Source organism: Uloborus diversus, chromosome 4 (genome assembly GCF_026930045.1).
Source record: "Uloborus diversus isolate 005 chromosome 4, Udiv.v.3.1, whole genome shotgun sequence".
NCBI classification, from domain to species: Eukaryota; Metazoa; Arthropoda; class Arachnida; order Araneae; family Uloboridae; genus Uloborus; species Uloborus diversus.
The window spans coordinates 42,169,541-42,197,313 of NC_072734.1; the positions used below are offsets into that span (position 1 = coordinate 42,169,541).

The 27,773-nt window shown below is 33.2% G+C and overlaps 1 protein-coding gene across 1 annotated transcript in view; it reads right to left on the minus strand.

Annotated features, from left to right (window-relative positions):
• Positions 1–508: 508 nt before the first annotated feature.
• LOC129220075 (acid phosphatase type 7-like) overlaps positions 509–27,773 on the minus strand; it is a 94,681-nt gene continuing 67,416 nt past the window's right edge. The window contains exons 4-12 of the mRNA XM_054854412.1: positions 26,339–26,364; positions 21,727–21,827; positions 18,896–18,958; positions 15,070–15,187; positions 13,316–13,429; positions 6,422–6,544; positions 6,265–6,336; positions 3,182–3,319; positions 509–640 (exon numbers count right to left, since the gene is read on the minus strand). Of these exons, the coding sequence (XP_054710387.1) occupies positions 509–640; positions 3,182–3,319; positions 6,265–6,336; positions 6,422–6,544; positions 13,316–13,429; positions 15,070–15,187; positions 18,896–18,958; positions 21,727–21,827; positions 26,339–26,364 (887 nt within the window). The remainder of the gene's footprint in view (positions 641–3,181; positions 3,320–6,264; positions 6,337–6,421; positions 6,545–13,315; positions 13,430–15,069; positions 15,188–18,895; positions 18,959–21,726; positions 21,828–26,338; positions 26,365–27,773) is intronic.

Consider the following 27,773-nt stretch of genomic DNA (forward strand, 5'->3'; position numbering starts at 1 on the left):
TCAAAAATGGAAGACAGAGACCATGCAAAGTTTTCGGCTTAAGAATTTTCCAAATGAAAATCAAAAACCGAAAATATTTAGTATTTTTCTTTGCAAGGAATTTATCAAAATATAAACCTAAAGGAAAAATATGTTTGTCATGAAACATTTAAAAAAAATCTTGAAATGAAGTTTGCCAGGGAAATGTAACGTAACTTTCAATTCACAGTTGCATCATCTAACATGATTACAAAATCAGAACATTCGTTGAATACAAATTATTTACAAAATATTATGATGCTAAAAAAATTTTCATAAAAATTTATAATGCATCAGAAGGCAATTCAAATCGAAAAATCGTAAGTACCTTACTTCCTGAGAATGTCCGATTCTGTGATTGCTGATTTTTCCGTTCCCCGAAATCTATGCACATGATTGCATACCTATGTTCAAGTATGGCAATATTTTGAACACTTATCACGTTTAATAAGAATATGGCGAAGGATAACAGTTTCTTTTTCCTTTTTTTTCACAATCCTAGTAACCTACTGATCCTTAATTTCCTTCTTGTTTTATTTTTCTGTGCGTTTTCTGGAAATAATTTTCGGTATGATCCATGTTTTTCTTTAATGATGTAGAACTTATCAATGATACCACCATCCTGAAATGTAAAGTAAAATATATCGTATTTAAATGAATAAATAATGAATATAGTTAATAACATATCTATAGGATTTATCTCAAAAGTTGCACATAATTAAGTAACACTTAATGAGATTTGAAACAAAACCTTGTATCATATTTTAAATTGCTAGTGCACTGAAGCTTTAGCCACATTTTACATCTGTACTAGAATGATGATGAAATAATGAAATTAATCGATGATTGATATTTTCAAACAATCACAACTGTGTTTGACTTACAGTATTTTAATCCTTAACAGAACTTGCATGTGTTTCAGTTACAGTATTTTAATCCTTAATAGAACTTGCATGTGTTTGAGTTACAGTATTTTAATCCTTAACAGAACTTGCATGTGTTTGAGTTACAGTATTTTAATCCTTAGTAGAACTTTCATGTGTTTGACTTACAGCTTTTAAATCTTTAACGGAATTTGCATGCGTTTGACTTACAGTCTTAGTCCTTGATAGAACTTACATTTGTTTGACTTAGTCTTTATCATTAACAATTCTTCAGGAAAAGTGGTGTCTGGCTGACGCTTCGAGTTCGCCATGATATTTGTTGAACTACTATAATTAATTGTTCAATTTTTAACGTTCTCAGACTCTGATCAACTTTGAAAGATTAATTTTGAAACCGTTAGTTTAAAATAACTCTAAGCACATATAAAAAAAACACATTTTTTTTTAATTTTTTTTTTTTTTTTAAACAGTGTCTTCTGGAGGAACAGAAATAAAACGATAGTGTTCTAAATCAGAAGAAGAAGGAAGATTTTAGTGGAAATTGATAGCCTCACACGATAAAACACACATTTAAAGAATTCAGAAGCACGTTTGGTAATTTTCAACTTTGTAAATAATTAATGACAGAGGAAATAAGCCAAGAAGTAATTTTTACAAAACTAAGGGGCTCCGCACCCTGCTCGTTACCGCTCACCAACCCCCCAAAGATTGCTTTGCAATCTTATTTGATTCGCAAAGATTTAAATCGTCAATTAAAAAGAAACAGATTAAAAACGCATTATGAGCTCCCTTTGGAACAAAAAGCACCTTGCTGACTGATAAGGGCTAAGAGGCTTTTGAACATTGCAAAACTGCAGTTGTGTACGTCTGAAAAGTCACTTTCATGTTCGTGGTCTCTAGTAATATATTTTGCTTTTTAGCTCGAGGCTTGAATTGAGTTGAGCTTAAGATTTTCCGTTGAAATCGAAACCCTTAAAATTTGTGAATAAGAAAGAATAAACAAACGAATCGAAAAGACGTAACTATGGCAACGCCAAATAAAACATCAATAATTTGAATGGAAATGAGATTTTTCGAACTTGATTAAAACTGCTTGTAACTTTTTTTTTCTTTGGAGATAGAAGCTAAGTTTTTCGACCATAGGTCGAGTTAGATCAGGAGTAAAAAAGCCGCTCTTTCCAGTGGTGTCAAAAAGAAAACTGTGAGACCATTCCTTCACTTTTTATTGATAGATTTAATGAAGAAGGTAGTGCCTAAATTTTAGCTAAGCCTAAAAAAGTTCGAGCTAAAAACGCAAATAACTACCGCCGTATTTAAGTTAGAGCATTCAATAAAATTGCGTAGAACGTGAAAAATTCTATTCTTTACAGCGATATATAATATTAATACGTGCAATTAATTTTTCACCCCATAATAGGCAATAATAGGCAATTTAGGCGAAATTAGAGCTTAAAAAATTACAAAAGCACTAATTGGAGTTAAAAAAAAACTCCCAGGTGCCGGGACTCGAAGTAATTTTGTACGAAATTTCAAGGCTGTAGGTGCTATGGGATCTCCTGGACGCAGGCCCGCCACAGACTTCCTTCCAGAATTTCTTTGAAACCTTACTTTTATCTATATACATAAATGGCTACTTCTGTGTGTAAGGATGTGCGGGGTAAACTTCAAAACTACTGGACCGATTTTAACCATTTTTTCACCACACGAGGGATGAAAATTGCTACTACATTTTAACGCAGCCATTGCCTGATTGGTGATTGTAGTGATAGTCGAAGTTTAACTCTAACTCCAGAAGATTAACCATAAACTCCTCTAATAACGTTCGTTCTTGACCACTTTCTCGTTTCTTTATTCTCCTGAAAGGACTGTTTCACCAGTAAAACAATCAAGTTACCGGATCCAGTTCAACCTTGTCAAAATAAAGCCTTTCCCTGCATGTTAAACATTACCAAAAACTATTACCAAATTATCATGTTGTGGCGCGAGTTTCATTGTTGGTGACGTCAGGAGTGCTACTCGATCATTCGCTATTATATATACGAGGATTTCAGTGTAAATATATTTAAAAAATACAATTTGGTTTGGATCTTCCAGAGATCCGGATCAATGAAGACCGAATCAACGAGATTCTACTGTAATTCACAAGCAATGAAATTTCTCATCCATACCTAATAAACCCAATGAACTATTTCCTTCTGAGAGAAGTTAAAAAGAAAATGATTGAAGATAGTGTCAGGTTAGATCCGACATAATAATGTAAATACCAAGGCAGCACTTACATCTTCCGCAGATACTTGTTCTATATAAAGATGCGTTTTATTATGCGGCGTCATTCTTGTGTAACTCTTCTCCGTGCTACCGAATGCGCTCCATATTTGGCGAACGCCCCGAAAGTTGCTGGTGCCTTCTTGATTACCCTGAAAAGATATGAACGCACATTTAATGGATATAAATGGATACTCATATACTACGTGTTCCCGTTTAACCTGCAAGACCTCCATTTTCGCAACAGTTAATTCTAGAGACATATACTTCCAGTTGCGAAAATGGTCAAAATAAGATGCAGGGCTAAGCTATTAAAAGTTTGAAGCGAAAAAAATATTTAGAGGAAAAAAAACAAAAACGCTTTATGTGGTTTCCAGATCCCAAAAGTTATATTTAAGAAAATCAGAAAAAAAAAAGGAAAATAGAAGCACTTAACGATCAAAATTCTAGGAAATATTCAAGTTCAAAATTGTTAGGGATCATGCTGAATGTGAGATGGGAATATATCGCACTTCGTGAAGAACATGGATTATGATCTAAGTATCGAATTAAAAAAATCTATCACTGATATTGAAAAATCCAATCAAACGTTTCACATTGATACGCAAAAACGCGCAATAAAAGCTCCTAGAAGTTGCATAGTGAAAAAAAAAACATTAAGTCGCTTTATGGCCCCTCAAAACCAGGAATGTAAAGTATTACAAGTAACAATACATGTTGTTTCATAACTGGTTATTATTTGTCTTACTAACGACATTTTTTTTTTTTTGAGCAATCACAATTGCTTATTGTTCTCACTTCACTGTTTTGATGTCCTTTGATTTTATTTTCTACCGCCACCCTCAGCAGCATCACCGTCGACCGGGTCCTCACGATGCTGCTCCTATAGCGAAAGCCGTCTCCAGGCTGCATCTATGTCCTACACACATGCGCATACATACACAACTACACACACACGCACGCACGCACACACACACACAAACACACACACACATACACCTACACACTTATACATAAACACACACACACAAACAACTACCCACACATTCATGCCTACACACCCCCCCCCCCCATACACGTACCCTCCCCACACAAATTCATATACACAACTACCCACACACTTATGCCAGCACGCAGAAACAAACACACATGCCTACACATACATACACATACCCCCTACTCACAAACACCCCCCTCACACACACACAGACACACATGCCTACATACACACACACACTCGTGATTGCGAAAAACATAATTGGAATTCAAGATGAGAAAATTCAAATTATTATTATTTTTTTTAATTATTTTTAAATACTTGTGATTTTTCTAAATATAACTTTAGAGGATCCTGGAGCCACGCAAAAAGTTAGATTTTGTACTTTTAAATCACTTTTACCACCCGCACCCTTCCCTTCACACTTCCAATATCTTGACACTGCATTTCATTTGCATCATTTTTGCAATTGGAAGTAAGTATCTACGACTAAAGGTTAAGAAAATAAAGGTGTTCAGGTTAAACGGGAACGCGTTGTATATTTATGTTTTTAAAAAGCGCCAAAATTTAGCTTATTTAATAGCTGATCTTCTAATAGTGGGCGTGTCTTAGAAATATCGAAATTATGTTCTGATGTTTTTACCAAGTTTTTGAAGTGTTTTTTTCTTTTAATTTTTTAAAGAATGTGCGTACTGTTTTCTCACCATTTGCAGACCAAGTAAATTTTTCGATAGCTGTCATTCATTTATTCACGTGGCACCTCTATCGGCGGATGCCATAACCACAGAATTTTGACACCCAGTTTTCCCACCAGATTGAGGCACTTACCCTCTCTTCGATGCGAAACTTCGCAAGGGATTAAATTTTACCGAGAGTATTCAGAGCAAAACGAATACTCAAGGGATCTTTTACATGCCGCAGAATCACAAGCCAGGGAAGCTGTTGACTTGATGCATCATGAAAATCCATCACCGCTTCGGTTGCTTTTAAAAATATTAACACATGACGTCAGTATCGCATTGGTAAATGTAACCATGAATAACCAGTTGATTGAAAGATAAAAGTATTTAGGGATTCTGACAGATCATCAATTTAAATTAATATGCAAATCATGTTTTGTCATGTTAAATGGACTTTTATATAAATGTAGCGACTATTTATCAATTTACCTTGTACTCAGTTTATTTAAAGCAAGAGCGAAAATGGAAAGTACCAAAAGTTTCTCAAAGGTAATCTGATGAACTTCTATCAAAACTGGTATTCAGAGCCATACTTTAAAATATACTTGAAAGATGCAGTTATGATTTTTTATGGTTATTACCTTATATCGGACGGTCATTTGCTTAGTCATGACTTTTCTCCGAAATGTCGTTTCTTTTTCACATAAAAATCGTCGATTTTTTTGTGGCAGACTTTAAAATTATTGTGTCAAATTCTCCTCATACATTTCATTAGGTTAGACGCGCATAGAAGTTCATCAAATAATGGGGTGGTTTCCTTCAGTCAAAATTACTACTTTTAGTCACTGAAATGGATAGAATGAACAAAAAAAAAAAAAAAAATAACATGGACCCAGAAAATACTTTCATTTTCCCAACAGTTTTTTTAATTAATTTTTTTAAATGTCCGATTTTTCAAACAAGGCGTGGTCTTTATGATGTCACAAATGATACACTTTGCCGCATCTTTCAACTACATTTCTTATGATAATCAAGCAGCGAATTAAAATTGCGCTCTGCGCTTGCTACCAACCATATCGTTGCCAATACATGTGAGTAAAGATGCGAATTAAGTATTTTGGACCGTGAATGGCAACACTGAATGGCATTTCATCATTTGGCATGTCATCGGCAGAAGCGTTAAACGATGAAAGAACACCGATTTAAGTAATTTTTTAAAAACATTAAACTTAAAGAAATTATTTAAAAAATGGTCAGATTCTATGTTTTTAAGCATGCTCTTTTCGAAAAAAAAACTTTTAAAATTTTGGAAACGACCCCATTGTGATTTCTTCATGGAGTTTTATTCTTTTTCAGAATACTTATTTCAAAATAAGCTGCAAAAATAATTTAGAAATACGTGATTCAAAAAATATCTTACCGCTGCACCACTTGTTATATGAACAGGAGCTTTCGGATTTCTGTATGGGTTATGGAAACTACCATTGAACACCTATGATAGAAAAACATAGTTTAAAATGCAGTACTTTTCTTAAGATACAAAATATCTAAACGGTTATTGAAACTGCTGTTCTTACCTGGCCATCAAACGTTGGATATAATCTTTCGTAACAATGATTATGTCCCCAAAACGCAACATCTACTCCATGTTCGTACAGTAAATCTTCCAGCCCGTACTGTCTCAAGAGTCCAACACGTACCTAATAAGAAAATAGTCAGTTTTCGTGTAATTTAATGGCGTTGTTTCCTTCAGACAAAAGTAGTACTTTTAGTCACTGAAATTGATAGAATAAGCAAAAAAAAAAAAAAAATTACATGGACCCAGAAAATTTTTTCATTTTCCCAACAGTTATTTTTTAATTATATTTTTTTAAATGTCCGATTTTGCAAACAAGGCGTGGTCTTGGTGACGTCACAAATGATGCTCTTTGGCGCATTTTGTACCGCGTTTCCACGTTATGATAATCAAGAAGCGAATTAAATATTGCGCTCTACGCTTGCTATCAACCATATCGTTGCCAAAACACGTGAGTAAAGATGCGAAATAAATATTTTGCTCTGTGAATGGCAACACAGAAGGGCATTTCATCATTTGTGATGTCATCGGCAAGAAATGTAAACAATGAAAGCGCACCGATTTAAGTATTTTTTTTAAAAACATTAAACTTAAACAAATTATTCAAAAAATGATTAGATCCTATGTTTTAAAGCATGTTCTTTCAGAAAAAATACTTTTAAAATTTTGGAAACGATTCCATTCTTAATTTCTTATTAAATGTCACATGAAATAATTTTCTTCGAAAATCTTCAATAGGCTTATTTTGAGTTATTAAAAAATCGCCCGTGAAGATATGACGGCAGAAAATTGCTTTAACATTTGAACAGCAATTGCCTGTTTGGTGATACTTGGATAGTTGAAATTTTAACCTTAACGCCTGTGGATGAAACTAACACTCCAGTAGATAGCGCTAACTGTTGACCACTTCTTCGTCTCCTAAAATGAGCCTTACCAGTAAAATAGTTAAGTTACCGGATCCAGTTCAGCCTTGTCAAAATAAAGCATTTCCCTGCATGTCAAACAAGCATTACAGAAATATTAACAAATTATCATGCTATGGCGGGAGTTACATTGTTGGTGACGTCAGGAGCGTTACTCGATCAGTGTGTATATGGCTATTATACAGGGTATTCCGTTTTAACCTGTAAGACCTCTATTTGCGCAATCGTTAGCTTTAGATGCATACTTACAATTGCAAAAATGTTCAAAATCAGATGCAGGGTTAAGATATTGAAAGTTTGAAGCAATTATAAAAGAAGTCAAAAAATACAAAATTTAACTTTTTATACGGACCCTAGGTCCCCTAACTTATGTTCAGGAAAATAATCTCCATTGAAAAATAATTTCAACTAGAGATTGCAATACCGGTATACCGGTATTTCGAGCAATTTTGCAATTTCGTAATATCGGTATTTGTTGAGGAAAATGCCAGTATTTTCGGTATCAGCTGAAAATAATAAATAGTTTTAATTCAAAAATTTTCAATTTAACTTATTAAATATCTACTTATATTTTAGATGTACATTTATTTTTCCATGATACAGAACCGAAATCAATCTATTGATGTAAAAATTTAGCTTCAAAATCATGAACTAATTGAATATCATCAAACACCAAGTAATTTGCGCACCATGAAGAAATTTTTTCCATTTCCCTGATCGCTTATTTCCCCTTTTAGGAAAGTTAATTTCGAGTGTAATTTTGGATACCCCCTCACCCTTTTTGTTCGATGAACAATTTATTCAAACCATCAATTGCAGGAATGCTTTATGATTTTTTTTCTTAAATCTTTGTATTAACTGTACTAAATTTTGACAAAAAAGTTTCTTGTTAACATTACAATGGCACTTTGTTGGCAGCAGTATTGGTTTTCTGTGCCATTTCGCTATTTAGCTTCATACTTGGCAAGATAATATTTAGAAATTAATTATATATTGCCTTGAAAATTTGCATGGAGGAAAAGCATAAATATGTTCCACGAATTCAAAGATATTTTCAAATATTTACATAATTGTAATGGCAAAGAATTTTGAAAAGAAAGCTCAAAAGAATGTCAAGTTTATCGTAAATTTCAAACCAAAGGGCTAATAAAAGGTAAACACATCCTCCTGTTCAAGAGAAAATGATATTAATATTGGAAAAGTATTGTTTCTCAGGAAAGAAAATTAGCTTTATATTAAAAGCTTTAATTTTTTATGGATGCTTAAACATAAAATGGACGATAACTCAACACCAAATACGAGGGTTATTATTTTTTCAAGGCCTAATCGATTGCGAAATGAAGACCACAAACACAATGAAAACTCTTTTATTTAGAATATGTACGTACACCTTCCAACTACTTCTCGGCGTAGTCGCCGCTCCGGTTAAGACATTTGTCGTAGCGTGATACCATTTTTTAGATACCCTCGTCATAGAAGGCAGCCGCCTGTGCTTTTAGCCAATTATGAACGCTGCTCTGTAGCTCGGCGTGAAAGCCAAACGGTTGTCTTCCTAGCCAGCGTTTCATGTGACCAAAGAGTTGGTAATCGGATAGCGCCAAGTCTGGGCTGTATAGACGATGATCAAACACTATCCAGGTGAAACTGCTGCAGGAGGTTTTTGGTTATAGCAGCAGTGTGTGGACGCGCATTGTCGTGCAGAAGCGCAATGCCTGATGACAACATTCCTCTATGTTTGTTCTGAATTGCCCTTCAGCAATCAGAAATTGAATTAAAACACGCACTTCACACTTAGCGGGAGAGGCAATTGTTTGAGGCATGTTTCCTCGTACACTGCGTGCTCCAGAATAACCACAGCGACCTGATGCTCTGCACGATTTTACTTGAGAGACTGCGTAACCAACGCAGCGTCATCGGTTTGACTTTCTGATTTTCACTTTGCGATCGATCGGACCTTGAAAAAAAAAAAAACATAACCCTCGTATATAGAAAGATTTGGTAAAAAGCATTTTAAAGTACATTAGTTGTTGTTTAATAAGATATGCAACATGACTAATTTCTGAAAAATTTCATTGAAAACAAATTAAATTTATATTTTAAATTTAAATTTCTCAGAAAACGTATAATGAATTTTATTAAATTCTCAAAAATTTGTGTGTATTTTATCTTTATTTGTGCAAAGTTTCAAGTTGGGATCTTTTATGAATTTTTAAATAAAATTTGACTTATGAAATAATGACATTTTTCAGATTCTAACTAATTAAATATGGGGATCTCTTACTGGGGATGGTCTAGTAAGTAGTAACTAGGAGACCCGTGCGGAACTCCGCACTGTGCTTCGAATCGTTTCATGAACATTTCGCTCTTTAAAAATTTCAAAGAAAGAACATTATGAAGAAAAATCGAAAAAAGTTAACGAATTAAAGTAAACGGAAAAAAGTAAAAGCACAAAAGAAATGTAATTTGAAGACATCAGCAACAAAACCTCGTAAATCCAACGTTGTGATCATCAATCATCGCTCACCTTTTGGGTGTACGTATTTTCAATGCAAACATAAATATAATTAAAAGTGTGACTGAGTGACTCGTGAAAAATCAGTAATTGTGCATGTGAAGAAATGGGTTGTGGCAAATACAGTCCTGCATATGTGAGCATCTGACGGAAAAAAAAGAAACATTAAAGAGATATTAATTGGCATGGATTCGAACCGGCGCCATTCTGGTTAACAGCACGACACTCCAACCAAAATTTTGTGCTTTCGTTTTCGAATGCTCTTCATTGAAGCAATGTGTAATAAAAAAAACAGCAAAAAAAAGCGCTTTTTGCCAAAGGGAAAAAAAAAACATGCGTCTGTACGTTTTGTCATTAGCCAGTATGATACGCTTTAAAATTATCTGTAAAACATGGAATTTGATTAAGAAATGAGGAAGATCTCGCGTAGCAATTGAAACAAACATTCTAGAGAAATAATAGGGCAGCATTTCGGACGTAGTAAAAATGTGACTACCTATTTGTTTTTTGCCGAAAGAAGAAAAAAAAAGAGAAAAGATACTTTACCCATCAAATTGTTAGTACTTTTAATGTTTTACTTCGTATTTTAACAAATATTCATAGTTAAACTAAATGAAAAGCGTAATTTCAATTTGTGGTAGAATTTTTTTTTATTTGCACAAAGGGTCATAAACTGTTATTAGAAGAATCTAAATTTCAGTTAGAGATTTTTTTTCTGAACAAAAAACTATTCCATTGTAAAGTAAGACAAACAACGTTAGAAAAAGCACAAATTTGCCAATTACATCAGATACGTGTTTCGGTGTTACAGGGAACGCTTTTTTTACTGTTCAGCACAAAGGTATTTATTTATCTTATTTGTGGTTTAAACGGGCCTTACGTTTACCGCCTTTTTTGCATTTTGTGTTTTTGTTTTCTGAATTTTGTTTATTGTTGTATTTTGATCGTGCTGCATGCTTGTCTGCTCGTGGCTTTTGTCGGATGTCTTTTCATCCATATGCTCATTATTTTTTGCATTGAAAAATACGTTCCCTGTAACGCCGAAACACGTGTCTGCTGTAATTGGCAAATTTGTGCTTTTTCTAACGTTGTTTGTCTTACTTTACTGTTCAGCACAAAGGTATTTATTTATCTTATTCCATTGTAGTATGAAATCTGATGCTTATATTTTCGCTTACATTATGCTTTAGCTTTCTGACCGGAGCCAAAGCTTTAAACACTAAAAAAGATAAATACTGCAATTAAGAATCGATATAGCTATGTGTTGTATCATCAAAGTTTTCATAACAACAAGGAGCGTATCTATCTTATTTGTATTATTTATTGTATTTCTGTGTTCATTTAATGCGTGATATTTGTCTAATTTTTCGATGCAGATCGTCCAGGCCGGGCCTGAACACTCGTTCTTCTGGCTACCATTCGAACGCTCTGCCGATCGAGCCATTCAGCTCTGTAGGACAGCGCGCAAAATAAACTTATAAATTTAACCGAAAACCTCAGTCAAGTGCTCTAAAACAGGTTTTTTAACAGAAAAATTTTTTTCTTCATTAGCCTGCACGATAAGCTTTAAAATGAGATGTAAATCAAAGAAATCAATCAAGAATTGAGGAGGATCTCGTGTAGGAACAAAAAACAGGCTGCAGAAATAATATATAAGGATTGATCATGACTATGCTTGAAGTGAGCTGACATGAATTTTTAGATTGGTACCCCCCCCCCCCCTCCGCACAAAACCACTTTTTATCTTTTTTTCTTCAAAACTGTATTCAAAAAAAAAAAAAAAAAAAAAGCTGGCACGCAAAAGTTATAATCATAATAAACTGGGACGCAGGCTATTCAACATCAGTAGTGTCTAAGGCTTATAAGTTAGGGGGGGGGGGGTTCAGAAAAACTTTAACAGATAAATAGAACCACTCATTTGCAGCTTTTTTTTTTCTTTCGGAAAGTGGGAGGGTAGAGTGAGGGGAGGAATCTGGAATGAAGCTGAAGAACATTTAAGGTTATGCTCAAACTAGCAAAATTTGATTGATCTATAGCTGCATTTAATATATTTATAAATAGATCTCGCTGCGTTACTCTCCTTTACAACTGAAATTATAAAGAAAACTAGCATTAAAGAAAAGAAAAAAACAGCTGCACTCCTAATGTTGTAGAAAGACAGTTTTATGCGGACAGACATATGATCTGATACTTAGATTTATTTTTAGTTTAGTGGAAAAAGAATGGAAAAACACTGAAACAACACGGGGGAATCACAACTATTTTGCTATGATCTTGGGGTAAACTATTTCTGTCCTCCCTCCAAAATTGAAGGTTGGTGCAGGGATAGGGATGAAATGAATCATAACTTTCCTTATATCAAATAGTGAATTAATCAAGTACACTTTGTGAAGTTCGGACTGAAAAAGAAACACTTGGTCTGAAAAAAAAAAGCATCAGATGAGGCGTGATACTAGTATAGTGTTAATCGTATGTTGGGGGGGGGGGGGTGATGTTCTTCGTGTTGTTTTAAAGAAGACCATTTGCCAACTTTTAATACGTTTTCTATTCATTTTGTTTTATGTTATTCACTTATTTTTTTTTTACATTTTGAAATAGTTTTGAGAAAAAAAATATGTAAATAAAAGTGATAGTGCGGGGGGCGGAGACTTTTTCTTGCTTTAAATCTGATGATGTTCTTCTTGCTTTAAAGAAGAACATCTACCAATCTTTAATAAGTTTACTATTAATTTTTTTGTTATTTTTTTACGTTTTGAAAACCGTTTGGAAAAAAAAAGATTAAAAGTGGTGGTGCGGGGGAGGCGTACCAATCTACAAATTTATGTCAGCTTATTTCAAGCATAGTCATGATCAATTACTACTTACTAGACCATCCCCAGTAAGAGGACCCCATATTTAACTAGTTAAAATCTGAAAAATGTCATTATTTCATAAGTAAAATTTTATTTAAAAATTCACAAAAATATGATCCCATTGAAATCCCAACTTGAAACTTTGCATAAATAAAGATAAAATACCCACAAATTTTTGATTTTTTTTTTAAAATTATACATTTTCTGAGAAATTTAAATTTATTCTCTTTTAAATGAAAATTTTTCTGAAATTAGTCATGTTGCATATTCTATTAAAAAGCAACAAATGTACTTTAAAATGCTTTAAAAAACCCTTCTATCTATATTTGGTGCTGAGTTATTGTCCATTTTATGTTCAAGCATCCATGAAAGAGTTTTTCGAAAAATCAAAGTCTCATAAATAAAAAAATAAAAGAGATAAAAATCTAAAAATTTGGACTTTTGACTACCTCGAAGGGTACAATCCATGAGCCAAATTTCAAAGAAATACAAAAAGGTGAGGGAAATTTTTTTTTCTAATTTTGGATCACACTTGACATGGAATGACCCATAGATATATTACTCAATATACGTTACGCCTTAGGTTTTTTATTATACTTTATACTTACTGGATTTGATTCTAGCCTGCAATACCGTAAAGCAGTATTGGAACAGTACATTGGTCTGTGTCCTAAAGTTATAACCCATGGCCACTTTGCTCGGTTTTGCGGAAGATTTGCTTGCTGAAAAAGAAACACATTAATTTCAAAGCATCCGATAGTGTTGCGACAAAAAATTGTGAAAAAAAATCAATATGCCATCATTTACAAACTAGAAAAAGAGTTCTCTTTTATTTAAAAAAAAAACCAAAGGCATAAAACTGAGTTTATAAGAAGAGAACTACCGAATCTAAAAGCATCAGAACATTAATCCTTTTGGATTAATGTATCATAAAATTATCTTTAAAAACAATGAAATAAGTTGAAAAATATATTAAAATCGAAAACTATGTGAGCACCTTAGAATCTCATTTATCCGGTCCTCCTTTATTCAGATCTGAAAATTACCCGAATCTCATTTTTTTAAAACTTTTTTTTTTAGCCTTCATTAAAATTTATGTTTACATAAATTATGATAGCATGAACCTAACTATAAGTACACTTAACGTTCGCTTTTAAAAAAAAATCTATTCATGATAAACCGTTTGTGCAAACATGCTTCCTTCAAACGCTACGCGCGTTTAAAACAGAAAACTGAATAATACTTTGTTAAAAAATGATGGGGTGTAAAACTGTTTTTGCTTTTGTTGATGTTTTGTAAACACTTCTATGCAATTTTGTCCAAAAATAGTCTTTTCTTATAATGAATAGTAAGTTTTCTTATTGGAAGATTTGCTTCACTTATTACCCTTACTACCCGGATATAGGGATTTATAATCATCTGAATTGTCTGTGACCCCTTGTTAGTCCAGATAAACGAGATTATACCGGTAGAATCTCGCTCGTTTTTCCGGATCTTTGGACTATCCGGATCAAACTTGCAGTCTTTAAAAATTGTTTATGTTCACGTAGAAACTTGAAATAAAGACAGCAAGAACGTGACCACAAGTGCATTCGCTTTTTATTTTGATTAAATGTACAGCTTCGTCATAGATTGTACAAAAAATTATGGTGATCTAACAAACATCACTGCAGCGGAACTGTAACAATAAAGCGTTTGGATGATCGCGCTTTTGTCAAACAACACACGTGTTTTGAACCGGAAGACAATGCACCAATTCCTTTTAAGAAATTATGTGAAGACCTGTTTTGATATTATTTAAAACCTTCTAAGCAATTCTATATAATTTTGTTCCAAAATACGGTTTTTATCGTAATGAACAATAAGTCTGCTTATTTAAGGATTTGCATTGCTTATCCCTTTACTACCTAGATTATCCTGATTGACTTTGGTCAAAGTTAGTACGTTTAAACCACGTTGTACTGTACTTTAAAATTATAACGCAAAGCGATGGTTTAAAGCTATGAAACAATACATAACTTTAAAACTATTAAGCAAAACAATTGCTCTAAATTGTACAAGTGTGCCATAGTTTGAAGCTACAAAATATACAAAAGTTTAAAACTAAAACAACGCCATAAATTTCTATAAAACCCTGCAATAGTATGAAACTACAAAATAATACAAATACAATACAATAGTTTGAAACTACAAAAAGTACAAAAACGTAAAACTGAAACAACGCCATAAATTTAAACTATAAAATTCTGTAATAGTATATAAAACTATACAAATACAATTACAATAGTCTTTAAAAAAATTTTTTAAAAAACGATGACTTTGATTTGGAATTACAAAAAAGTACCAACAGTTTGAAACTTACCCTTAGAGTATCATCCAGCCATTTGTAATGAGAATACACAGCTTCTAACCCTCCATATAGCAAGAAGAAATAAACTTCGGTACTCATAACTACAAAATGTATCGGACCAACTTTGAAACTAAAAGCAAACAGTTATCTCTCAATTCTTATGAAAAAGTAAATAGAAATAGACATTCAGTCAGAAAATTATTAACGTTATGTAACAAAAGAGCCGCATTGTTGCGGAGTTTGACCTTTTTCTGTGGGGATCGCTATTTTGCATAAATATAAAATTTTCTTAAAATGCTGTTTTTATTAAGACCTTTTTATTTTTTGGGTAGAGCACTGGCAACACTTCTTTTAAAGCTGTGAAAGTATTATTTCAACGTCTCAAGGAAGAAGTAAAGTTGTAAACATACAAATCAGCGAAAACATGGAAACACTCGCAACATTTGGCGCCGAAAATGAGATGCCAAATCCAGTGCTAGGCATCGGCGTCATTTGGCGAGGGTCTCATAGAACACCATGTTCAATTAAGCAATAAATAAATACCTTATTTGCGAGATGTGAATCGACAATCTTGGTAAAACTATCTTTCCTGCATTAGTTAGCAACAAACTGAGAGATGTGGACATTCAAACTATTCGTTTGGCTTCGCAGTTTTGTTCATTTAACACGTCCAATTTAGTTGTTGCTGCAAAATTTTAGAGGTAAACAAAAACATTAAGTTTCTTTAAATTAGAAATCAGGTTGTTCTTAACAACATTTTAAAGTGAGATTTAAATCTTAAATGAAAATGAAACTTACTGTTAGACTTTTGTTCCCAAAGCGAAACGTTATATTTAATTCATTAACATGTCTGATTTCCTATGCTTAATGGGCGTTGCAACGTCTGGTAAAAGTTCTCTGAGCCATCTCATAAACTTTTCTCAAACCGAAAAAAAATCTCAAACCGTGAAAAATTAAATTCATGGTCTCCTACATTGTCCGCACAATGGGGTCGTTTCCAAAATTTTAAAAGTATTTTTTTTTTCTGAAAGAGCATGCTTGAAAACACATGATCTGACTATTTTTCAAATAATTTGTTTAAGTTTAATGTTTTTAAAAAATTACTGAAATCGGTATGCTTTCATTGTTTTTACTTCTGCCAATGACATCACAAATGACGAAATGCCATTCAGTGTTTCCATTCACGGAACAAAATATTTAATTCGCATCTTTACTCACGTGTATTGGCAACGATATGGTTGATAGCAAGCGTAAAGCGCAATTTTAATTCTCTTCTTGATTATCATAACGTGGAAACGCGATAGAAAGATGCGGCAAAGTGCATCATTTGTGACGTCATCAAGACCACGCCTTGTTTGAAAAATCGGACATTTAAAAGAATTAATTAAAAAATAACTATTGGGAAAATGAAAGTATTTTCTGGGTCCATGTTTTTTTTTTTTTTTTTTGTTTATTCTATCAATTTCAGTGACAAAAAGTACTACTTTTGGCTGAAGGAAACAACCCCATTTGCGTTGCGTGCGCTCTTATTCCCCTATATGATTTTTTTTTCAATTTAAAGAAGACAAAATGCTGAAAAATAACACCAATCCATAATTAATTAGCCGCAATTGCTTCAGTGTTATTTTAAGGATGATGATCATTGAACTATTTTTGTAGTATTAGAGAATTTAAAAAGAAAATCCCATTTAAATTCGTCAAACTGAAAATACAGTGCAACCTCGATTATGTGGACTAACTGGGACCAAAGGCAATCCTGAAAAAAGAAAATCCGAGTAATAAGCAAATCACCTTCTTAAAATAAGCAGACTTATCTTTTATTACAACAAAAAACAATGCTTTGCCACAAAACTATAAAGTACCGTTTCTCTCGCATCATTTTTGTTCAGTTGTAGTGGTGTTCAGTGGCGTAGCTAGACCCGACTTTCGGGGGGGGTTACTTCTTTTACATATAGTATATATATATATATATATATATATATATATACTATATATATATATATAATATATATATATATATATATATATATATATTATATATATATATATATATATAAATATATATATATAATATATATATATATGTATATATATATATATATGTATATATATATATATATATAAATATATATATATAATATATATATATATGTATATATATATATATGTATATATATATATATATATATATATATATATATATATATATATATATATATATATATATACTATGATCGCTTGGAATTTTTTCCTTTTCTTCTTTTTTTTTTTCTTTCTCTTCTCTCTTCTTTTTCTCTTTTTTTTTTTTTGAGACTAACGTTTCGGGGGGGGTTTTTGTCCCCAAAACCCCCCCCCTTAGCTACGCCCCTGGTGGTGTTGGGAGTGACGCTCCAAGTATGCCATATGTTTGATAAATTAGAAGTTATTACTTTATAGCACGTATATTGTTATGTACCAGTTTGTACTTTTGTTTGAAGCAAAAACCGAATGTTTCGCGCTTTAATAGTTCCGATTGTCCAAAATTTAAAATTATTATTCAAAAAATTAAATTTGTGTCTCACATTTCTATACATTTGATTCGGATAAACCGGAGATTCGAATCATGGGGAGCCGGATAAACGAAATTCTACTATGAAAGAAAATGAAATTTAATTTTGGTGCTGCCATCTAGTATCGAACGTTTAGACTAATCGTTTAAATAAAGTGCTACGAAGTTAATAGAATACATTGATTTCATACTCTCCCCCGTCCCCCGGAAATTTCTGAAACAATAGACCTGTGCTTATCTTTAGCTCCGGTTAATTTTTAAAAAGGAAAAAATCAATATTTTTGGTTTGGATGTTCATCTTCGGCGGATTAACTACGCAAATGTAAGTTCGTTTAATGAAAACGTATGGCGCGTTGTTTTTATAGAAATTGAACAAATGTTTTTTTATCTGTAAAAAATCAGCATTATTATTCTTAGCTCAAACCCTCTCAATACTGACATGTTACTGCGCGGCAAAAAAAAAAAAAAAAAAAAAAAAATGAAAATGCTTTTGACAGCACTCTTGCGGATTCTTATACAAAATGACCCCTGAATCTGTCACCGCCATTTTCCCCCTTCACCCACCAGTTTTTAAACTAGCGTTTTCGATGTTTTTTTTTTATTATTATTATTTTTTTTTTTTAAACTTTTTGACAGTTTCACAGGCATTCTTCTATTTGGATGGGAAGGAGCATCATATAAGTAACAGTTAACATTCCTCTAAGGAGCTAGGGAGGTGAAAAGTTCAAAAGCATGAAGATTTGTAGCAAGGAGGGAGACTCGTATTTCCTCCCTAAAATATTGAAAAAATTGTGATCTTTTTTACTGGGTAATTTTTTCACTTAATTATCAGTGTTAAATCACAGTATCGGAGTCTTTCTTGTTCGTCTCGATGTCCGAAAAAAAAATTCACGTTGTAAAATAAGCTTGGAAAAAAAAAAAAAAACTTAAGCATGGCATGTTGCATACGAGTCAGATCTTCAGAAAAGAACTTTCCAGAAAAGTTTATATTTATTCAATTTACATTCAGGGATGTAATTATGGTTAAAATGAAATTAAGTACGCATGTAATTAATAGCATTAATGTACATTCACATTTCGGGGGATAAGGGAGTGCACCCCGACCATTGTTTCTTACTTTTTGTTGTAGTGATGGCGCCATCTATGAAAGGAACCAACAGATTGAGCGGTGGTTAAGTGCCACATTTATACCATACGTTAAAAAGATTTTCATCTTTGATTAATTTAAATGCTTATTTCAAGTTGATCAAAAGTTATATGGTATTTTAGTGAACAAAATTCGTTCATTACCTGTACCACAAATTGTCATCTGTTCCAGGCATATCAAATCTCATTCTGTAATTCGTGTAGTTCCTGAAATTTAAAAAATGGATAACCTTAAAGATTTTAAATCATAAATTAATGAACAGCATAGTTAAAAAATATGAAATCATCATTATAAAAAAATGCGTTTAGGTGAAAGACAAACTAAACTTGTTTGGCACATAATCATTACTATTGACTTATTCAGTAATTACTACAGATTTTATTCCAATAATCCAGTTTGGAATGATCAAAACAAGCTATAAATATCAAAACGTCACATTACTGTCTTTAGCAGCGTCTAGTTTCTTTAAAAAACGAATAGTAGGTTTGCAACTAAAATTTTGTTATGTTGACTTTTTTTTTTTTTTTTACTTTCCTCTATATCTTGCAACTTGAAGAAAATATTGAATTCGTGATTTTTTTAATTTTAAATTTCGGAGAATTGGAAGATTTTAAAGGGTGCTCAGTCCTTTTAGATCATTTTTGGAAGATGTCGGTCTGTATATCTGTGACATTTTTTTTTGGTGGGGGGGGGGGGGGGTCGCTCCAGCGCAAAAACTTCTGCAAGAAATGGAATGACATTTGTTACTCATATATGTGCCCCATGCGAATTAGTGCCCATTAGTTTTTAGCGCCAATTCCTACAACAGGAGGGGGTGGAATTAATCCAATATTTTTCCCGTTATGCGTGACTGCTGTATCTCAGGTAGTAACGGGCGGATTCAAACAAAAATTGGTCCATATATAAACTTTAGAGGGTTACAGGTGCTGATTTAATTTTTTTTTTCCGGAATATATCAATGGGGGGGTGAACAATTGAACGCTTTTTCTCGTTAGTTGTGACTGCTATGTGTCAAGAAGTGATGAACGGGTTTAAAGAAAAATTGGTCCAATGGCAAACTTCAGAGTGTTTTGAAGTTGATTTGATTTTGTTGCCAATAGCTTTAAGGAAAATGATGCAGTCGAACTTTCTATATTGTTCATTACGGCTACCCTATCTAAAGAAGTAACGCTATGATGTAAATGAAATTTTGAACAAAAGTGAACATTTACGGAAATGACCGCTGATTCAATTTCGGCGTTAACCACTCGGGGGGGGGGGGGGGGTGACGTTTTCAATCTTTTGCATGGGTTATACAGGTAAATTAAATTAACAATGCGTGAAAGAAAAATCACATTAAAATGGTTCCCGTACCATTGTCTCCAGAAAACCTCTCCTGCGATTTATTTGTCGGCAAATGACCGAAGAAATCTCTATAACTTAAAATGTTTATCTGTTGCCATATGATATTTGTTAACATATGAAGTGCTTTTAATAAATTAAAGTAAGGATTTTAAAATGATTTTGATTTTCGCTTTTTAATTCTGCTTTTGTCGATTCACAACTCCAATAAACTATAGGGGGTGCTGCAGTCACTGCCTAATGGCGGATGAAAAAAGTAAAACAAACACATGCCGTAACTTATAACTTGCTTTGATGCTTAGTGAATGGCAGTAATTTTTCATCGTGTTTGTGGGAAGTTTTCATTTCTATTCTTCTGAAATTATATTACACCATAAACTGTCTGAAGCCTGTAATTTACCCCAAAGAAAACACGTGGAATGGAATGTTTTAACTTTTTCTTTAGTATTGTTAATCACCGCAAGGTAGCGTATTCGAGCTCTGGAGTTGCGAATAGTAAAACTTTGTAGAAGTGATTATACGTAAAGAGCCAAGAACTCATAAGAAAAACACAGAAGAAAGTTTTTTGATAGCCAGAACATACTAGTTATGATTTATTTCAATTTTATATTCACTAATCAGTTTTTAATTCTAGTTTAGTTGTCATAGTAGGTTCAGTAGCTTCTTAATTTGCAAATTACTTCTTTTCTTATTTATTTCGCTTTTTCTTCTAGTGTTAATGAGTGCAGCACGAATGACTCGGGGGGGGGGGGGGGGGGGGGTGCGCCAACATGCTTACTTTAAAACGCACATTAGTAAGGAACTAACTCAATATGAACTCTGTTTCGAGTACAGCTTCTTACGAACAATTGATGACGTGATTGAAAAAAAAAGGGGGAGGGGATGCCATCCCCGAAATATTTTATTTTTAATCTTTTCTTTTTTTTTTTTTTTGCAAAAAGAATGTAAATTGGTTTGAAACCATTTTTGTTTAGACGAATCTTCTCTAACTCCAAAGTGAGCTCCCCCAAATATTTTTTCTAACTACAGCACTGCGATCGGAAATGGTTCTCTTTATTATTATTTCGGCCGTAAGCTACTTATCAGTACTTTCTAGTGCTATAGAGACAAAGAACGGATACAAATAAGTCAAAATTTGTAAATTTCCGCTGATTAAATGCACAAGCTTGCGGCTATTATGAGTTGGTGTTTGTTATCGGCTGGTGTTTGTTATTAAAAAAAGAAGTAGAAGTAGAAGAAAAGAAGACGCAGAAAACAGAGAAAAGTTCTTTTAGTATATTCAGAACTTTAAAAAAACGTGGCTTCACTTTATATTTTGGGCTGATATTAAAAAAATATTTTCTCGTCAGTTAAGGAGATAAAGATGCCAAACTTGCAATATAGCGTTGCGGATCACGCAACTTTCTGGCGGTCTCTTGTTGGGAAGATTTCAGCAAGAATCATTCATATTCACTGACACGTGATTTTGCTGCCTGAATGTTGGGTTAAATGTTTAGGGTAAAAGAACACAAACTGTATCACCACCCTTGTAGTGATTTCTGAAACTAAGTTATTGATGAGTGAAGAGTGGGTTGCATAAAAAAAACCTTCTGAGAAAATGTTAATAAAAAAGGAACTTAATTTTGTTAATTACCAGTTGAAAGCTTCATGGTTTCCGACAGACACCATATAGGGAACTCTTGCTGCGAACGGCTCTATCATTCTCATGAAATTATCGCCAACCCGGCCGTTGTTCTAAAAAATAGGAAGGCAAGAATTATCTTTGAGTATGGACACAGTGGCGTGATGGAAGTCAATAATATATAGCACAGTAGCAGTGGTGAATTTACCTTGTCGCAAATATCGCAATTGCAAAGGGCCCTCACGACCATTAGGGTGACCAAAGGGGATACAAAATTCACATCATAAATGCTTTGCTTAATAATGTGATACAGAAAGGGACCCCAAAAATACATTTTTGACCCTCGAACCTGCAAATCAGTCATTGTACAATGCGCAGTATTAGTGTGTCAAAAGATCTACCGCTCCAAGGTTAATGCAAACGCAACCTGCGAGCATAGTGAAGGCGACGTAGACCCTAATCAAAGCATTGTGAAGCTATCAAATTAGATTTGTTCTAACTATAATAACCTTGCTTTGTCCGTTTTTGCTGAGAGAAGGAAACAGCAGCTACCGCTCTAGTTTCCTTGCCTTATGTTTGCTTCGCCTATACATTCAAACTTTTTCCACACTAGTGTAGCAGGCGATCTACTACGCAAGAAATTTGCTTTGTGTTTGTTTCCGATGCACGTTGGTAGATTTTCATTACTACTGCAGCAGGAGATCTAGCGATCTACTTACTCAATGTGTGGGTCGCACATCAGTTTCTCAATTGCAGACCTGACGGATCGATACTGGTCCGCAAAATACTTTGACCGCTACTCAGAGATTTTTACTTATCTGCATGAAAAGAAGTTTCTTGTTTAAAAATGGTAATGAAAAAAGCGGTAGTGGGATTTTTTTTTTTCTTTTAAGTTATGCCATAGCTTATTGTATAGCTATATATCATAGCTTTTGATATAAATATCAATATTTTGTCTTTGATGGGTAGCAGAAATGGAGTATGTCCCCACTTGTCACTTTCTAAGTTTCGCATTTCTTAACAACTGAACTGGACCTAATATTTTTTACAACTTTAAGGGAGATTACTTATCTTTACATTTAAATATTATCACAAGTAAGACCCAATAAACATGTTGCAATTGACTTATATAACAATTCTTTAACAACAAGGTTTTTTTCGGCTCAGGAAAAGAACACACACACAAAAAAAAAAAAAGAAAAAAGCATAAGAAAGTAAAATCACCGGCCAGGGATTTTTGTTTCAAAAATTTCAACACACTATGAGCGCAGAAAGTCGAGAAAAGCAGATATACATGGTTTAAGTGGTGCCACCCATTGAGTGATTAGATCAGGGCTTCGCAACCGGTGTGCCGCGGCACACTGGTGCGCCGCGACAAGGAACCCAGTGTGCCGCAGTATTTTCGTAGCTATATAAAAAGAAAGAGATTTGATGTCTTTTATTTTAAAGTTACGACCAAATAGCGTTTGTTATCGTATCGATCGTTAAACATATCGTTCTGTAACTTCTCAATTCACCCTCTCGGCCATGTGCAGTAAGACATACCCAACAACGGGACATGCGGGATTTGCTGCCCCACCTCTTTTGAACTTCTTGTGATCCCATTACTTTCCGTTTTTTGAAAACGGATTCTAATTTCCACGAAATAAACTAATTATACAGAATTTTTTCTAAATCTTTCGTCAACGGGAGTATTTCCCCCTCCCCCAGACAGGGGTCATACCTTCCCGCAGAGAATTTTAGCACCAGCTTTAACTTTTGTTTTCCTCTTTTTCCAGTTCCGATACTCATTTCATTCTATCGTAGTTTCTCAAAGCTCGGTTCCGAGACTTAGCAAACTAGAAATTAAAACCATACACTGTTTCCTCCATCGTGAAGCTCTAATGAAAGAAGAACTTATCAGATGAGCTGAAGTCAGCTTTGGCTGAAGTCGTGAAAATCGTGAATTTCATAAAATCGAGGCCGCTTAATTTTCGTCCTTTTCTCCTTATACTTTGTGAAGAACTGGGGGCAAATCACCACTCCCTACTTCTTCATAGTGAGATTAGCTGGCTTTCGTGTAATAAGGTACTACACACAGAATTTTTGAATTGAGGGACGAGGTACGGCAGTTTTTGATTTTAAAAAACGAAATGCAGTACACCAGTTTGTTTGCAAGACAAATATTGGCTGGCAAAACTAGCGTTTAGGCTGACATTTTTGAACACATTAACGAATTGAATCGGAAAATGCAAGGACAAAGAGATAATTTGGGTTACATGTATGGACAAGCTAAACGGGTTCAAATCAAAAATTCAGCTGTGGAGAGAAGAAGTAGATCGTGGCTCATTTGACTTGTTCAAACGGACCGCCAACATGGTATGTGAAGGAAATGGCATGGAAGAAAAGCTGCTGACTGTGGTGGCAGAGTATTTAGTCATACTTCAGGACAAGTTTAAGTACTATTTCAAGAATACTAACATAAAACAGTATGACTCGATTTGCGATCCATTAAAATCATCTATGGATGTATCAGTCCTTTCTTTAAAGGCGCGAGAAGAATTTATGGACCTTAAGAGTGACCGCACTCTTAAACTTAAGTTGAGCGAAGTGCCTCTGGACAAATTTTGGTTGCTGGTTAAAAATGAGTATCCCACCATCTCTTGTATAGATAGTGTAGCACCTATTAACATGCTGCTACGATTTTCAACTACATATCTTTGCAAACTTAGCTTCTCAATCCTCACACTTATAAGAAAACAGCAAGTGATCATCTCTAAAGAGCCTGGATCAAGAACTTCATGTAGCTCTTTCCAGCATAGAGCCGAACATCAAACGTCTTTGCTCCTCAAGGCAGGCTCAAGTGTCTCATTAGTGTCAAACGGAAGTTAGGTGCTTGGTTTTAATTTCTTGCTTGCTTCTTTCTAGAAACATTTTTTGATAAATCGTTTACTTGCTGTGGTGCACTTTAATGACATGTTTGGCAGAAATGCTTTGAAACATATCAAGTATAATTTTCTGTAATGTCTGTTATAGGAAGTTTTGTTGTTAATCAACTTCAATTCATTCCAAACACTTCTACTTTCTAAATAAATTTAAATACACTACGTAAGTTATAATTGTTTTATTCATATGAAAAAAGTCCTTCTCCTGTCTTTTTACCAGTGAATAATAAAAACATTTCTGTATTACTATTGCGAAATTAATTTTAATGTGCCCCGTTGATCTAGAAATTTCTTTAGTGTGCCGTAAAGAAAAAAAGGTTGAGAAGCACTGGATTAGATGACTGGAACGGTAGGACGCCTGCATTATTAATAAAAATTTTCCTATAATTAGAGAAGCGTCTTCTAGCCCAGAGTGGGGTCCGTGGTGCTTGCCAGCTAAAAAGTGCGAAATAAGAAAACGTGAACGTAATAATTAGCTCTATAAAATGTACAGAAAAATGAATAAATTTCTGTAATAATACGTAAATACATAGTTAGTCCGAATAAACGAGGTTCTACTGTGTACCTAAGTTTGAACTTTAAAGTTTTATATTACTATACATAACTTTATTTTAAACTTATTATTAAAATACATTAAGTCGAAGAGTCAAAGAACTAAATACCGGAGTGGTTCCAAAAATCGATTTTTTTTTTAAATTATTATTTTGGAATCGCGTTACCTCTTAAAAATTGTTGTTTGTCATCCTCAAATGGGGAAAAATTAAAAAAAAAAAATCTATGTTGACATCTTCAGTTCACGGATAAGGCTGAAAGTTTGAATAAATATGCTAAAAATTGATTTTCTGAAAAGGATAATAAAATTTGTTTTCTTTTTATATTTTTGTAAGGCACACATTAAATTGGGCTAAAATCTGAAATTTGAAGACCAATTTAAGGAATTAAAGATCTTATTTAAAAGCTATAAAATATTTTTTAGGTTCAAACTACGCTATATACAGATAATTAATTGTTCGTTATGAAAAAATACAAAAAAAATCTAATTTAATTATTTTCTGAAAATTTAAATTTTTAACACTTTTTTATTTTTATTTATTTTTTAATTTCAGCCTCATGCGTCAACTTAGAATTTTTTGTTTTTTTTTTTCTCCAATTAAGGATATCAAACTACAACAACTTTTGAGAGGTAACGCGATTCCGAAATTTAAAAAAAAAAAAAAGATTTTTTTTTTTTTTAACCACCATACTAAATACACATTAATTTGGGGGTAATCTGGGGTCAAAAAAAGGCTACGATCTAATTCAGCCACACTAATCGGAAGACAGTCACTATTTGTGCTTCACAAGTTTTCGATTATTGGGTTGCAACTGCAAAAAAGCGTAACTCAGGTTTCATCCAATATCTACCTCGATGTTTTTACTTTATGTATGCTAATACTCAAAATCCAGATTCACAAAGATATGGGGATGAAAACTGCACGGATATCTTCAAAAGAAGCAATAATACCGAAAATATTTACACGCGACCACCAAGTTGGCAATTATAGTTAATTTTACTTTTTCATTTTATTTTTTAGACATTCACGCCTACCTTCAAATCACTTACTCTTGGTAAAGGATATTCGCAGAATGTACTAAATAATAATAAAGTGATAGAAATTAAGTGAATTTGAAGGTTGATAAATAAAAATAAAATTTCTCACCGTGTGCAGATCATAGGCAATATCACCTATAAATGACAGAAAAGAGTTAAAATGAGGATGTAAATAATTCATTGAATAGAGAAAAAAATATCAATCAAAATATCTATTCACAATCACTTCAAAATTAAACAATCGTAGGTGCAAAATATAGGATTAAAATTGAAAAAATAAATAAATATTTTACTTTTTAAATTTTTACAGTGGATTTCATTTACGTAAGTATATAAATATAAAACAGACCATTCACCTTAAAGCTTCGGCCGGTTTATATGTTCGAAAGGCAACTTTTCAACGCAGCATTATACTAGACAAGCGGGCCAAATGACTTTTTACTTTTTAAAACAGGCAATACCGTGCGGATTTCGCTAGTTGTTATAATAAATAGCTGAATCAACTTACTTATTTGAATGTACAATCTGCAGACTTCTACATGGCATAAATGTGGGAAACCACATGGTTGAATAAATTGTAATTTTAATGAAAAAATAAAACATGAACATAAAATAAAATCAATTTACTCCAAAACAAGTTCAATCCAAATTATTTCAGCCTGTTAATAATTAGACAGCTTAAGTAACAATTTACTGTAAAATTGGTTTTCTTTTTATATTTTTGTAAGGCACACATAAAATTGGGCTAAAATCTGAAATTTGATGACCAATTTAAGGAGTTAAAGATCTTATTTAAAAGCTAATAACACTTAACTGACCATAAGACTTAACAGCCATAAGACTTAACTGATCAGCCCAGTCAGTTTAAAAAAGAAAACAAAAACGAAGTCATGCTCCGAATGTTATTCAAACGAAAAAAAAATTATTAAATAAAAACAAAAAACCCGACTGCGTAAAAACCAAAAAAAAACTAAAAAGAAAAATGTATAAGCCCAGTAGTTTAGAATGTTATTAAGTACTACTGAATAACTATACCGTTGAAATAGTCGACTGTTGATCCTTCTATTCTGCTTTTGAATTTATGATTTGTCTTATCTGTGTACGGTTATAAAACTATTTCAACGGTGTATTTATTCAGTAGTACTTAATAACAGTCTAAACTACTGGGCTTATACATTTTTCTTTTTTCTTTTTTTGGTTTTTACGCAGTTGGGTTTTTTGTTTTTATTTAATAATTTTTTATTTGACACTTTTTAGTTAATTTTCATTGACTTAGTTATTATGATTATGATACGGTACATTTCGCAATCTTGTCATTTCATTGAAACAGTTTGTTTGTATCATGAGGTCTATTAAGTAACTTGCGGTGGTCTAAACTACTGATAAATAGTCCCCCTAGGGACCTAACTCCGCTTAAAGCTACATGTGCATGGCCTTCGTCAAAAATGCGCGAACTTAAGTCAACCACAGTACAGCTATATAAACAGCCTGTATAACTCATGATGACGCGAAATCGGAAACTCCCCCCGCCCCCCGTCAGTCAA